The 12109-nt window shown below is 42.0% G+C and overlaps 1 protein-coding gene across 1 annotated transcript in view; it reads right to left on the bottom strand.

The window, feature by feature from the left end:
• Positions 1-2207: 2207 nt before the first annotated feature.
• GMFB (glia maturation factor beta) overlaps positions 2208-12109 on the bottom strand; it is a 30926-nt gene continuing 21024 nt past the window's right edge. Inside the window, exons 6-7 of the mRNA XM_089522876.1 lie at positions 11054-11127; positions 2208-7932 (exon numbers count right to left, since the gene is read on the bottom strand). Coding sequence (XP_089379002.1) covers positions 7861-7932; positions 11054-11127 — 146 coding nt within the window. The 3' untranslated portion in view covers positions 2208-7860. The remainder of the gene's footprint in view (positions 7933-11053; positions 11128-12109) is intronic.

Below are 12109 nucleotides of genomic sequence, written 5' to 3'. Positions count from 1 at the left end.
TAGAAAACTCCTCTGATGTGCAGCAGGGAGAGGCTGCCTCCGAGAAATGTGCTCCCTCAATTGTTTCTGTCAAAAATTGGCTTCCAGACTGGATACTTGACTTGAAAGTACAGTATATTTCAAGGACTTGAGAGACTCAAATACATCACTGACCTTTTCTAGTGAGTCCTGTCTAGTTGCCATAGTATAACAGTTTCAGTTTAGTCATCTTGGCTTCTACGGATAGTTCAGGCTTGATGTACTCTAGGACCCATTTATTAGTCTTTTTAGTGCCCCAAATCTTCTAATACTAAGCCCCCATAGTTTCCCATCTCAGGTTTAATTCAACGGGCTTTCCCTAACCTGGCCCCCTCCAGATGTGTCCGATTACAACCCCCATCAACCTCACCAGTGGAAAGATTCAGAAGGAAGCTTTCATATTTATTTCATCTCATATTCTGCCTTGCTCACACATCTCTACCTCCAGGCCAGTACAGGTTGAGGCTCCCTTATCTGAAATGCTCGGGACCACAAGTGTTTTGCATGTTGTTTTATTTCATTCTAATTTTTTGAATTTGGAATATTTGCATATACATAATAAGATATCTTGGATATGGGACCCAAGTCTAAACAGCAAATTCATATATGTTTCGTATACACCACATACACATAGCCTGAAGGTAATTTCATAGGTAATATTTTTAATAATTTTGTGCAAAGTTTCATGTACTCTGAACCATCAGAAAGCAAAGACACGTCCTCAGCCACCCATGTGAACTATTTTGGAATATTTCAGATTTCAGAATTCTGGATAAGCGATACTCAACCTGAACATTATATGACTTTGGCGGCTCCAAGAAAAGAACTGACTCATAACAGAAGGCCCAATTTGTAGATTAACCCAGTTCAAAATGTGAAGGTGTGAATACTGCAAAGCATATGGTCCAGAAAACTGGGTTGGCCATAGTTCCTTGCTCAGTGTACACAGTTGGGAACTCAGGTCTGCCACTGGACATCATGAGCAAAAATGCACAAGCAGGAGATTATTTCAAAACCAAGGCACAGGACTAAACATTTTTAGATCAGGATTGCTGAACGTGTGACCTTCCAACCATTCGTGGACTGCAGCTCTCATCAGTCCTAGCCAGCAGAGCCAATGATGAGGAATGCTGGGAGGTGAAGTCCAACCACATCTAGAAGGCTACACTTTGCCCTTTAGAACATTTGGTCCCAAATTTAAAGCACAGGTAGGTCTCATCTAAATGGAAGGGAAGGGAAATATCCTATATGCTGTCATAATTCCTGACAATACTCACCCACTTGAACCATCACCCATTTTACAGGATTCATTTTCAGGGCATCTACACTTCAATTAATTGAAAACATGGCAGTCTGGTACATCAGGAGTGATCATAGAAAACCAATATTAAAATCACTTTACTGAGTGCCAATTAGTTTCCAGGCAAGATACAAAATGTTGTTTGTTATCTTTAAAGCCCTACATGGTTTGGGTTCGGGTTACCTATGAGATCACCCCCTCCCATATAATCCACCCCATATAGTCAGGTCCTCTGGAGGACATTTACTCCAGTCAGCCAGGACTAGGTTGGCAACGGTCACCCAGAGGACTTTTCCTTCAGCCGCCCCTGGACTGTGGAATGACCTGCCGAAAGAGAATCAACAGCTGAATACGCTGCCTGAGTTTAAAACACCATTAAAGACCAGTCTCTTCTAGCAGGCCTATCCAGATGATTTTTAAATTGTGAAGTTTAATCTGTGGATTGATTATTTTTGATATGTGCTGGTCTTATTTGTTCTTTGAAAAGGATGTTACGTGTTTTAATTGGTTCATGTGTTTTTAATTGATGTTATGTTTTTGACAGATGTTACGTGTTAGGAGGGAGGGTGGGATGTTGTTTCTTGTCTCAATCCAAGGGGGAAGGCAGGTAAGAAATTATTATTATTATTATTATTATTATTATTATTACAACACTAGCAAGCAGACAGAGACTGAAGCTGCTTATTTTTTATGAGGATTTAATTCATATAAGTTACAAAATAGGGACAGCTATACACTTGTTCTGAAATCCTTTGCCACCTTTCTGGGACAGATGTAACTGATTTTTGAGAGCAGAAGATAAACCCTTCTAACTAGGATTGGAAGGAGGTTTCTAATCCAAGTTAAGCGACAACCCATGTAACCTTAATACTACAGCTTATAGATCATAAGGCCCTCCAACTGTTGTGGACTGCAGCTCCCAGCATTCCTGCTCATTGGCAACACTGTTTAGGGCTCATGGGATGTGCAATCTAACAACATCTGAAGGACTCCACAATTCCCAGTCCTGAGACAAAAGCTTGCAACTGCAGTCAATTACTTATGCTAACAGCCCCATTCTGCAAAAAGGAAAATCCAAGGTGTTCTCCCTATCCATCCATCTTTGTCAACCTTCTCAAGCCACTGAAACCTTTCTTCTTTTTTCTAACCAGAGATTAGAATCCTCTTTGATTTTTAAATTGATCCTGAGATGAAAGAGAAGCATATTAGAACTCTCATATCTTGCCAACCTAGTTTAATCTCACACACAATATCCATTTTATTCTAGTCGCTGGGGGCAGGGGGATGTCCAAGGGTTTAAGAGAGTTCAGGGTTTATCACGCCAGACTACAATTGCCCTAGATCCATCCTAAGATATACTTATTTGCTACTGAGCAAAATGCTTTGATGTCAACACTAAAAATCTCTTGACTGTTCCCAAGAGTTTTCTTTAGATAAGGAGAGAGGGAAAATGTCCAGCCTTTCTTACATAGATATCTCAAGAGTGCAGCAACAGCAGAGCTTGGAAAAGTTGCTTTGGGATCTACAGCTCCAAGAATCCCTTAGCCAGCAAAGGCAGCAGCTGTGGTAGCTGGGGATTCTGGGAGTTGTAGTCCCAAAAAGCAGGTTTTTTCAGTGCTCTGAGAGGGTTACATGACACTTTTAGCCAGAATCGACTGGGAAAGTTTCCTTCCAAACTGCTCCTCATGCAATTCCACACATTTTGCAGAGGTCTTCTGCTGAGGTTGCTGTTGACGAGTTATATCTATGTAATTTCTTTTCCAGTATAGGTTTCATAGCATGGAAAAGAGACTGAGCACCTTTGTTCCCTCAGAGTATACAAGATTTGTCTTAAGCACTCTAGGTCAGTTTTTCAGATTGACAACACCCAGCAGAATAGAATTCCATGCCACTTATTTTTAATGGAAATGGCCCTTTTCCCTCCTTTGCATTTACACCACACTTTTCTCTGCAAGTGACTCAAGAGCAGCTTTAGGCAATCCTGTTTCAGTATATCAGAAAGGCATCCTAAACTATTACTGTATGCTAAAGGATCTTACAGCAATTTTGAGATGCATTTGATGGAGGCATCTGAGGAAGGAGGCTTAAGTCTACAAAAGCTCATGCTAGCAACCTCTATCTTTCAGTTAGTCTCAAACGTGAGACTAACTGAGCCTATGAGGCTTGAATATGCGTGAGCCTCTGTTTTCGCATGGGAGGGGAACGGATCCCCCATGAAAACGAAGGGCCAACTTCCTCACTGGAATGTTGACTGGGATATTTAATGCTGGAATGCATTTTCCTGTTTACAAAGTTAGAAGATGGAAATGAACTGAAAGCAAAGGTGGGAAACCTGTGGACCTCCAGAGTGTCTTCGGTTGAAAGTCCCACCATCCTTCACTATTGGCTATGTTGGCTGGGGATGATATGGGTTGTAGTTCAACAACTGTCTGGAAGGCTGTAAATTGCCCATCTTGCATTTAAAATGGGTGGGCAAAATGTTGTCCACAGGCTGCATATAGCCCCCAGTGCCATTTCTGTGGCTCCCATGGCCAAAAAACCCCCCAAAAAACCAAAACCAAACAAACAAAAAACCCAAGGTGCACCCAAATGTCCTCTAGCAGGCATAAGAAGCAGTTCCTCCCAGGCCAATTTAGAGGCCTTTTTTGGAAATAAGGTGACCTCAACTTGCTTCCTGCTGTCACAAAAGGCCTCTCCTGAGCCTGAAATGGCACAGGAAAGCTATAACCATGGTGAAAATGCCCCCCCCCCAGTGCTGAGGGATGAAAAGGCTAGATTTTGTGTGCGGGGTTCAATGGGGGTACAGTCCTCCAAGGTCTCCTGGAGGCTTAATAAGCACATGCACACCCTGGGCCTTCCACAAATTGGCCATCCTGGTCTAAATGAAAGAGAGAACAAAGATGCCAATGCAACATTTTTGAACAAGGTCGCTGACAAAAAAAACTCTCTAAACATTAAAAGCATTGGGGGGAGAGGAAGAAAGATACAGAAACTAAACTTTGTTTCAATCCTCAGTTATCAACCATCTTGTTAAATACAGGTTGAGCATCCCTTATCCAAAAAGATTTTGGGACCAGAAGTGTTTTGGATTTTTTTTTCAAGTTTTGGAATATTTCCATATATATAATGAGGTGTCGTAAGAGATGGGAGTCACGTCTAAACATGAAATTCATGTATGCTTCTTAGACATATAGCCTGAAGGTGATTTTATACACAATATTTTAAAGTAATTTTATTCATGAAACCAAGTCGGTGTACAATAACCATCAGAAAGCAAAGGTGTTGCTATCTCAGCCACTCCATATGGATTATTTTGGATTTTGGAATATTTCTGACAAACATGAGCCAAACTCCACCCGTTCCAAAAGAAGAATGGGTATATCATGCAGTTTTTCTGGCTGTTGTTACCTTACCTACCATGAATGTTGGGTAAAAATACTGACTTAGTCTTAGCCTTAGCATTTAAAAAAACTGTGCCATTTTGCTTTCAGGAGTCAATAAGATATTTCCCCTTTTAGCTCTACAAGCCCAGGGAGATGTCTACAACTGTCCAGGAGAACACCTTGATTGAAAAACCTTTGCTGGCAGATTGATCACTTTTCTATCCCACTTTTCCATTAAACACAACGCTCAAGGCAGCTAGCGCTCAGACAACACCAGTTTTAGGATGCAGCTTGGTTAACTGGTGTGGACTGGGATGAGGGGTGGGAGTCGATGTTGAGGCAACCAGAACTTGGAAATGTGTTTTTGACCCCTCCACCATAATTACAGGAATTTCCCAGAATACGTTTTGTAGCTAGCTCTTCCAAGCTCTGGAAGCAACACACTCTTTGCCCTGTGAGTACTATCTAGGTGCTACAGGCAGTGGTCAGCCCAGCTCTTTTGAAAACCAGGCCATCCAAACCATCAAACCTCAGCAGCCTCCTCCAATACTGGCAACAGGCCAGTTGAGGTCTTGCAAACTCAAGGAAACTGTGGCTTCCTTGATTGAGTCTAGACACCTGTAATATAGTGGCCCTCCTCTGTTCCCAAAACCATCCACTTTTACCATGGTGATTCAACACATATGACTATGTGAAATGTAGTGAAACACATTTGGAGGGTTGGACAAGGCCACTCTACAGCAGCAATTCTCAATCTCTGCTCCTCCAGATGCTTCAGACTTTATTTCTCAAAAACCCCACCAGCATGATCATAAGCAAGAGATTCTGGGAATCAGTGTCCAAAAATTTCTGAAAGACCCAAGTTGAGAACCACTCTTCAAGACAGCAAAGGCACTAACAATGTGCAGCCCTTCAGATGTTCCTGGACTGCCATTCTCATCAGCCCTGGCCAGCAGATCCAACAGTGAGGAACAGTAAGAGCTCTTATTCAATCCAACTATGACTGGAAGGCTGAACTCTGGCTGCCTCCTGCTCCAGGGGGAAAGTATGGATAGGGGCAGGTCTAAATAATACATTGGATCATTTAAAAAAAAAGGGGGGGGGGTATGGTTTGCATGCAAGCAATTCCAAGTTGTGCAAGAAAGACAAGATTCTATGATCTGCAGAATTTATTCTGAATGTTAATACAGTATGACACCTATATCCACAGGGGATACATTCCCAGACTTTCTGTAGAGAGTAAAAATCATGGATAATAGCAAACCCTGTATTTCCAGCAGAAATTGATAATAGAGTCATGCTGGAGGGCCCCCAGATGCCCAGGGATGTGTTTTATTTTAGGCATCTGGAGGTCCTCCAATGTGATTCTCTGGTCAACTTCTGCCAGAGGTTGCCCATAGAGTCATGCTCAAGGACCTCCAGATGCTTAGAGAGACCACATTTTTTCAGATGCAGCTACTGATCCCGCAAATACAGGAGCTGTATTGCAGTCAGGAAGAAAGGCAAAGATGTAGGCAGAGAACTGACACCTGGCTCTCCCTCATCCTCTTTAACCATAGAAATACATCTGGCTTCCAAGAGCTCAGGAGCCCTCGAGGGTAGGGAAAAGCTTCAGCAAACAAACAAACAAACAAAAAAGTCAAGCAAGTTAGGAAGCTAAATTCTGCAATCTTGAACACAGATGTCCTTACAAATCTTGGGTAACAACTGTGGACCCTGACAAACATTTAAGGAGGAAAAAAATAAGGAACAAGTGGAGGATAGGAAAAGTAAAAGGACATTTTTTTGGTCAGAGTTTTTGCCATGCACAAATAATCTTGCTTTTATGCATGGCAATACATGCCATGGCATGTGTTACTCCAAATGAAATTAACAGGAAAAGAGAGAGATCAGACACCATGGGGCTCTTGTTCATTTGTAGATAAAATCGGCCTGAATCAAATTTAGTGTTCCTAAAAAACTGGCAGTGTACTTTTCTTACAATCAATTGAGAGACTTTTTTTAAAAGGCACAAAGACTGAGAAGTACTTGTATAAAAAAGACAAGAGAAGTCAAGAGTACAGGAAATTTAAGTAGAAAGACTTCTGGAATAGATGTCCACCCGAGTGTTATCGAGCCCTTAAAAGGTTGTGGTTGTTGCTGCTTATATCTACTCTCTGTTAGACTAATACAAATGCTATTGTCTAGAAACGCACACACACAAAAAAAGGTGGGTCAAACTTCTGACCCAAAGTGAGAATCATGTTGATACGCAATCAACCAAAATCCTCACTGGAATTTTTAGCAAAAAGGAAATTGTCAGGTCTCAGAAAGATGGACAAACTGGGGCCTTCCAGAATAAATGATTAATATCCGTATTTGAGAAAGAAGGATTGCATATGAGGCAGTTTGGACCTTTTGGTGCTTAAGAATAAACCAAGAGAGCTTGGGAAAGGTCCTTTAAAAATACAACACCCAGAATCCCCCAGCCAGCACAGCCATGCTAGCTAGGGGATTCTGAGAATTGCAAGAGATGTGTTCCCTCCCAAGCACTGATTACGCCATTAAATACAGTACTGTTTTCGCATACAAGGAATTAGTATCCAGTCTCTGTCAAAAAAAAAAAAAAAGAAAAGAGGATGCAATTGCCGCTTATGGGTGAGTAAACCCGACCAGGGATGTTTCCCTAAGCCCTGCACCCCCAAAAAACACACAGATACAAACCAGAGCAATACTGAAGGCTGCATTTTGTCTCTACAGGGCATGTGCAGGAAGGAATCCTATAGAGACCGTGCCCCATAATGGTAAACAGTTACAAGTTCTGGATCAAGCCATATAGAAATATTAGTCACGTGAGTTAAAAACAAAACAAAATCAAAAAGAGATAGAGAAGAAAGAGAAAATTGTCCCTGCAGAAGAGAAGTTGTTCCCTTTTAAACAGTTACGAAGAAGGAAAGGGGGAAGAAAAAAAAACCTGGGCAAAGTTTGGTTATGCAGGAGACGCTGCTCCTCCCCCCGTCTGTATAAACTTTGCACGCACAAAAATATATATATGTACATACATATACACACACTGCAGGAAACCACCTTAAGTACAGTGCCTTCTTTTTTGTAGCTCTAAAAAAGGAGGAGTCGCATCTGGTTCCAGTTTGCGCCAGGACGGAATGTTTCATGCGCTGTTCAGTGGAAGAAGCCCAACTTCTCCCGGAGCCATTCCTCGGTGAGGTCTTCTGTATTCCTGATTTCAAATACCTAGAATCAGAGAGTCATAGCGTTGGAAGGGACCTCAGGGATCATCCAGTCCAACCCCCTGCCATGTAGCAAGACATAACTAAAGCACTCCTGAAAGATGACCAGCCAACGTCTGTGTCACCAATCTCTTCTCTTTTCTAAGCTAAATCTATCCACTCCCAAGGGTGCAATGACGCTGTAGAGATAATGTAGTTTAACACCACTTTAACTGCCAAGACTCCATCCTGCAGAATCCTGGGATTTGTAGTTTTTGTGAGGCACCAGCACTCTTTGATAGAGAAGGCTAAAGATAAGACAACAAATCCCAGGATTCCATAGGATGGAGCTACAGCACTTAAAATGGTGTCGAACAGCATTATTTCTACAGTGTAGATGCACCCTAAGTGGTTCTCATAAGGCTCAGTTCCCAAGTCTGATTTTGTTTTTTAAAAAAATCATATTCAGAATGTGAACATGATAGACTTATGTGACAGGGCCCTCCCATCTTCCAAAATTAAATTTAGAAGGTATGAGGAGGGCAGTGCTCACAGACACTCTTTTCCAATAATCGCAGGACCACAGCATTTGAAATGAATGTGCCACGTGGAAGTGAATCTTTCAGAGTAGGGGTGCAAGCCAACTGGCCCTTGGACTTGATTTTTGCAACCTTTGAAAACATCTTCCAGTCTTCCAATGTCCCCCAATCCCCCCCCCCCCCCACACACACACACACCTTTTTAAACACTACCAAGTTTCAGAGCTTGTAAATGTTACATTTTTTTCTGTACTACAAGCGGCCACATTGGTTGAGACATTCTGGAAAAGTAGTTCCCAGAAAGTTATGCTGGCTATTTGCTGTAATAAATAAAATGAATGAATGTTCCCAGAAAGACTAACCGAGGATGAATCATGTACTTAAGCTTAGCTCAACACACAAGGTTTGCTTGGCTCAGAGTTCAACTATGTGGCAAGCTGACAGGAGGAATGCAGCCTCTACAGAAGAGGTGGGCCCTCCTGATGTTGCTGAACTGGGTCAGAAGGAACACATTACAGTCGCCCCTCCATTTTCGCAGGCAGCAAATGGAGTGGGACAAATTGGGGTGTGCACCCATGGGCACACGCCGCCATTCAAACCAATGGGGTTTGAATATCAGCAAATTTCCGTTTTTATGGGGCGAAAACGGAGAGGCTACTGTATTTCCTTGTTACAATAGCTCCACTTGGTACACATTCTGATTCTCAGCACAATTCCAATGGCTGGTTGTGACCTACAAAACCTTATATGGCTTATCGGACAGACTTTAATCTCCTTATATGAGCCTGCCTAGGTCCTAAGATCCGCAAGAGAGGCTGATCTTTCAGTCCCACCACATTCATAGGCATAGCTGGTGGAGATGCAACGTAGGGCCTTCTCACTGGCTGCCCCATGGCTCAGGGGCTCCCTCCCTATGGAGGTTAGGCTGGCTTCTTTCATGTTGTCCACAGCTGAATATCTTCCTAATGCAGCAGGCTTTGGGAACTGATGGGTTGTACAAGGAAAGGGCTTTTGTTAATGAACAGTGCAGTGGGCTGTTGGTATTCGCTGGGCTTTGGTTCCATGACCCCTCCATGGATAATAAAATCCATGGATGCTCAAGTGCCATTAAATACAATGACATAGTAAAATTGTGTCCTTTGTATAAAATGGCAAAATCAAGGTCTGGCTTTGGATATTTATGTATTTTAAAAAATATTTTGAAGCCATGGATGGTTGCATCCGTGAATAAGGAATCCGTAGATATAGAGGGATAACTATACTACTTTTAGTCTTTGCTTTTAAAATCAATGTTTTAAATTGATTTTTATGCTATAGGCAGTTTAATCATAACTTTTTAATGCCACTTTAATCTTTACTTTTTGTATTTTATTATTACATGCATTATTACTTGTACTTTTCTTTAAATCTTGTAAATCACTTTGAGTTGGGGGGGGGGAAGTGGGGTTAAAAAAAAAAACAGAACAGAACTGCAAGTTCCAGCAGCTCAAGCCAGCATATTCAGTAACAAGGAGTGCAGGGAGCTGCAGTGAAACAACATTCAAAAAGCTACACAAGGCCACCGTTGCTCTACAGGAAGGATAGGGAAAAGCAAGACCAAAGCTTCTGTCCTCTCCAGTCTCTGGCAGCAAAGTTCAGCCTGCATTTGAGAGCTATTGACTCAAATATTGATTTAAATGCAAAGATGGAAAAAAACCAGGATCAATCATGCAGGACAAATTAACCTAATGCAAATCAGTGACTGAATTCAAAACAGGCTGGAAGTGTGTCTGCAGTGGTGAGAGGCAAGGGTTTCATTGGGGAAGGATAATGGACAAGATAACACAGTCCAGAGTAACTCTATTGCAGAAGGCTATGAAGCATCACTGCATGGCCAGAGAATTAAGTTCATTTACAGCAGATTAAAAGTCTGGGGTGGGGAAAGTGTGGCCCATGGGCTGCATACAATACCTCAACTCAACTATTTGTGGGTCACAGGGCTCCTAATGGGCCAAAAAGCATTTTTGGAGAAGAAATCAAACCATATATTTTGCTCTCAAATGCCTTCAGTGGGAGCAATGCTGCCACTTCTCTCCAGCCCATTTTAGGTCCAGGAAAGGCTTTGTTCCTAACAAAAAAGAGACTTGGAAATTGAGTTGTCTTGGGGAGGCAGTGTCCCCCACATTGGTCTCAACTACAATTTAAAAAATAAAATAAAACAAAACAGATTTGGAATCCAAGTAGCAGACAAACGTGAAACTGGGAGATAAAACCTAGTGAGGTCTAAAGCACTAGGGCTGGAGAGCTCCGTCTTACTTGTGGGACTAGACATCATTATATAAGGGGCAGTGTTTTCAGTATCTACTCTGTTCTCCAGCTAGTGGATGCAGGACTAGGCGAAGCAGAACAGAATTTAAATTTAGTGTAATTATAAGGACAACCCACCTACTGCCAGTCAGGCCCACTTGGCACAGAACTGTTGTAAATGTCAAGATATACACACTCCCAATATTACTCCCTCCCACCACCACTTTCTAACACACTCTTGACAACTGTCATTTCATAAATGATGGAAGAGTTATAGCAACCAGCTTTACACCAAGCATATAATCTTTGTTCCAGTTTTACCTTGGTGAGTTCTGCTGTCTGTACAAGCTTATTTTTGCTACCAGCATACATCATCTGCTGCTCAGGTTTACACCCTGTAATTGCAGAAGTGGAGAGGGAGAGAAGAGGCAAAGCAAAAGCACATCATCACCATCATCACCACCACCACCACCACTACTATTATTATATTCATTTATATCCCGTGTTTCTCCCAATGATTAGACTCAAATATGGCTAACAACATTTGAAACAATATAGGTTAAAAACACTTCAAAAGTTAAATGAAAGTATAAAATATGCAATTAAACATACATATATTAAAACAATCAAAAGTATCAAAATGCATTAAAACAATAAAAATGAAAACTACTGTATATTGTGAAGTTGAAGGTTTTCATGGCTGGCATCCATAGTTTTTTGTGGGTTTTTTGGGCTACGTGGTTATGTTTTAGCAGAGTTCCTTCCAGATGTTTCGAATGCCAGCATTCTCTGAAGATGCCAACCACAGATGCTGGCAAAACATCAGGAATAAACTCTTTTAGCACAGTAGTGGTGATCCCATGGCACACGTGCCAGAGGTGGCACTGAGAGCCCTCTCTGTGGGCACACATGCTGTCACCCTAGCACAGAGTGTGTCAGAGTTTCTTATTAGAAAGCCAGAGGGACGTGGCACTTTGCAATAAATAAGTGGGGTCTGGGTTGAAGTTTGGGCACTTGGTCTGTACACCATCACTGTTCTAGAACATGACCACATAGCCCAAAAACCCACAAAAAACTAAGAACTATATTGTTGTATGCTTTCATGTTGTTTCTGACTTATGGCAACCCTATCACAGTGTCTTCTTGGCAAGTTACTTCAGAGGGGGTTTGCCACTGCTGTCTTCTGAGGCTGAGAGAGTGTGATTTGCTCAAGGTCACCCAGTGGCTGAGCCAGGATTCAAACTCCAGAGTTACAGTCCAACATTCAATCTATTACACTATACAAACCCTTAAAAACAGTACCACTCAGCATTAAGAGCCCACCCTCAACAGTCTGTCAAAGCCTGGAGGCACAAAAATGTTTTATCCTGCCACCAG

Source organism: Sceloporus occidentalis, unplaced genomic scaffold (genome assembly GCF_023333645.1).
Source record: "Sceloporus occidentalis isolate IW3139 unplaced genomic scaffold, rSceOcc1.0.p SCAF_4, whole genome shotgun sequence".
In the NCBI taxonomy this organism is placed as follows: Eukaryota; Metazoa; Chordata; class Lepidosauria; order Squamata; family Phrynosomatidae; genus Sceloporus; species Sceloporus occidentalis.
This window is presented reverse-complemented; position numbering and strand designations above follow the sequence as displayed.